Below are 1,242 nucleotides of genomic sequence, written 5' to 3'. Positions count from 1 at the left end.
TCTCTGAGGCTATCAACCAAGTCTGACCCGCCAAAAGTATTTGTTGATAGACTGATTCCTATTGTTGTCCTTGGAAAACAACTACCCTGCCCTATTAAGTCACAGTTTCTTCCTTCTCAAGGCAGTGCAGTGAACAGCCTCAGGACCAGGAAATCATCTTCCTCATCACATACCAGGGTATTATTCATACAGTTTACTCACTTATAAAGAACTCCCTTGAAATAAAACTAACAACTAGTCAAAAATTGACGAATTTCCGAGTATCAATTAACTTTTAAGAAGCCCACTTGTGGTGGTGGGGGCGGAGACGCCACCCCTCTTTGCTCTTTGTTTCCAAAATACACAGTGGTGGTAAAGACTTCAGAATGTCTCTGTGGGTGTCAGGCACTGCATTCAGGTTGTAACTGGGGACTGTGGTCCTTTTTTGAACCCGCTTTTGCAGAGCAGTGTTCTTACTTAAAAGATAGGATTTGTGTGTGGTGTGTATATGTTGGGGATAGGGAGACATGGATATTACTGGGGGGAATCTCTAATGCACCTCTTGGCTCCTTTTGAATACGGGAGTTTTGATGTCCACCCAACTGTCAAATTCCATCCTATTTCACAGGGAGTTCCCTTGAGTGTTAAGGAGATGTGGGAGTCCGCTGGTGCGGGGAGCCTAATTCCCAGGAGGGTTTAGGGATCTCGAGAGGGCTGGGGTTTTCTCGAAGTGGTGTTTGAAGGCTGCTCAGAGCCACGACTTGGAGCCTCATGGGGCTAGCGCCTAGGCTTTTATGGGGCAAAGAGTAGGAAAGCCAGGGGCTCGGTTCTCGTAGGGTCTGCGGCCCAGGTTCAGAACAGGAGGGCGGCCCCTGCAGGGACCCGGGCGCGGCGGAGGCGGGGCCGCGGCAGGGCGGGGCGGGGCGAGGCAGGCCGAGTTGCCGGGGGGCGGGGCCAGGCGCGCCTCGCCCTCGCCTAGGCCGCCGCTGGGCTCCGCCTCGCCCGGCTACGCAGGCGGCGGGGCTGCGGCACGGGCCGGGCGGCACCATGGCGGCGGCGGCGGCTGCTGCTGCTGCGGCGGCGGCTTCTTCCGAGGCGCCGGCGGCGACTGCGACGGCAGAGCCCGAGGCTGGGGACGAGGACAATCGCGAGGTCCGAGTGCTGCAGAGTCTGCGGGGCAAGATCTGTAAGCGGGGGCCGGGCTGACGGGACCCACCCAGCGGCGGCGGCGGCGGCGGCGGCGGCCGCGGGGCTGAGGGGGCG

The 1,242-nt window shown here is 58.5% G+C and overlaps 1 protein-coding gene across 3 annotated transcripts in view; it reads left to right on the top strand.

Annotated features, from left to right (window-relative positions):
• The first annotated feature begins 1,020 nt into the window (after positions 1 to 1,020).
• The window catches only part of RASA2 (RAS p21 protein activator 2), a 103,657-nt gene continuing 103,435 nt past the window's right edge, over positions 1,021 to 1,242 (top strand). For all 3 annotated transcript variants that reach the window (XM_019646043.1, XM_019646041.1, XM_019646042.1), the window contains exon 1: positions 1,021 to 1,165. In XM_019646043.1, coding sequence (XP_019501588.1) covers positions 1,027 to 1,165 — 139 coding nt within the window. In that variant the 5' untranslated portion in view covers positions 1,021 to 1,026. The remainder of the gene's footprint in view (positions 1,166 to 1,242) is intronic.

The sequence above is a fragment of the Hipposideros armiger genome, unplaced genomic scaffold (genome assembly GCF_001890085.2).
Source record: "Hipposideros armiger isolate ML-2016 unplaced genomic scaffold, ASM189008v1 scaffold_96, whole genome shotgun sequence".
In the NCBI taxonomy this organism is placed as follows: Eukaryota; Metazoa; Chordata; class Mammalia; order Chiroptera; family Hipposideridae; genus Hipposideros; species Hipposideros armiger.
The sequence above is the reverse complement of the archived record's forward strand: the minus strand, read 5'-3'. Positions and strand labels throughout refer to the sequence as shown.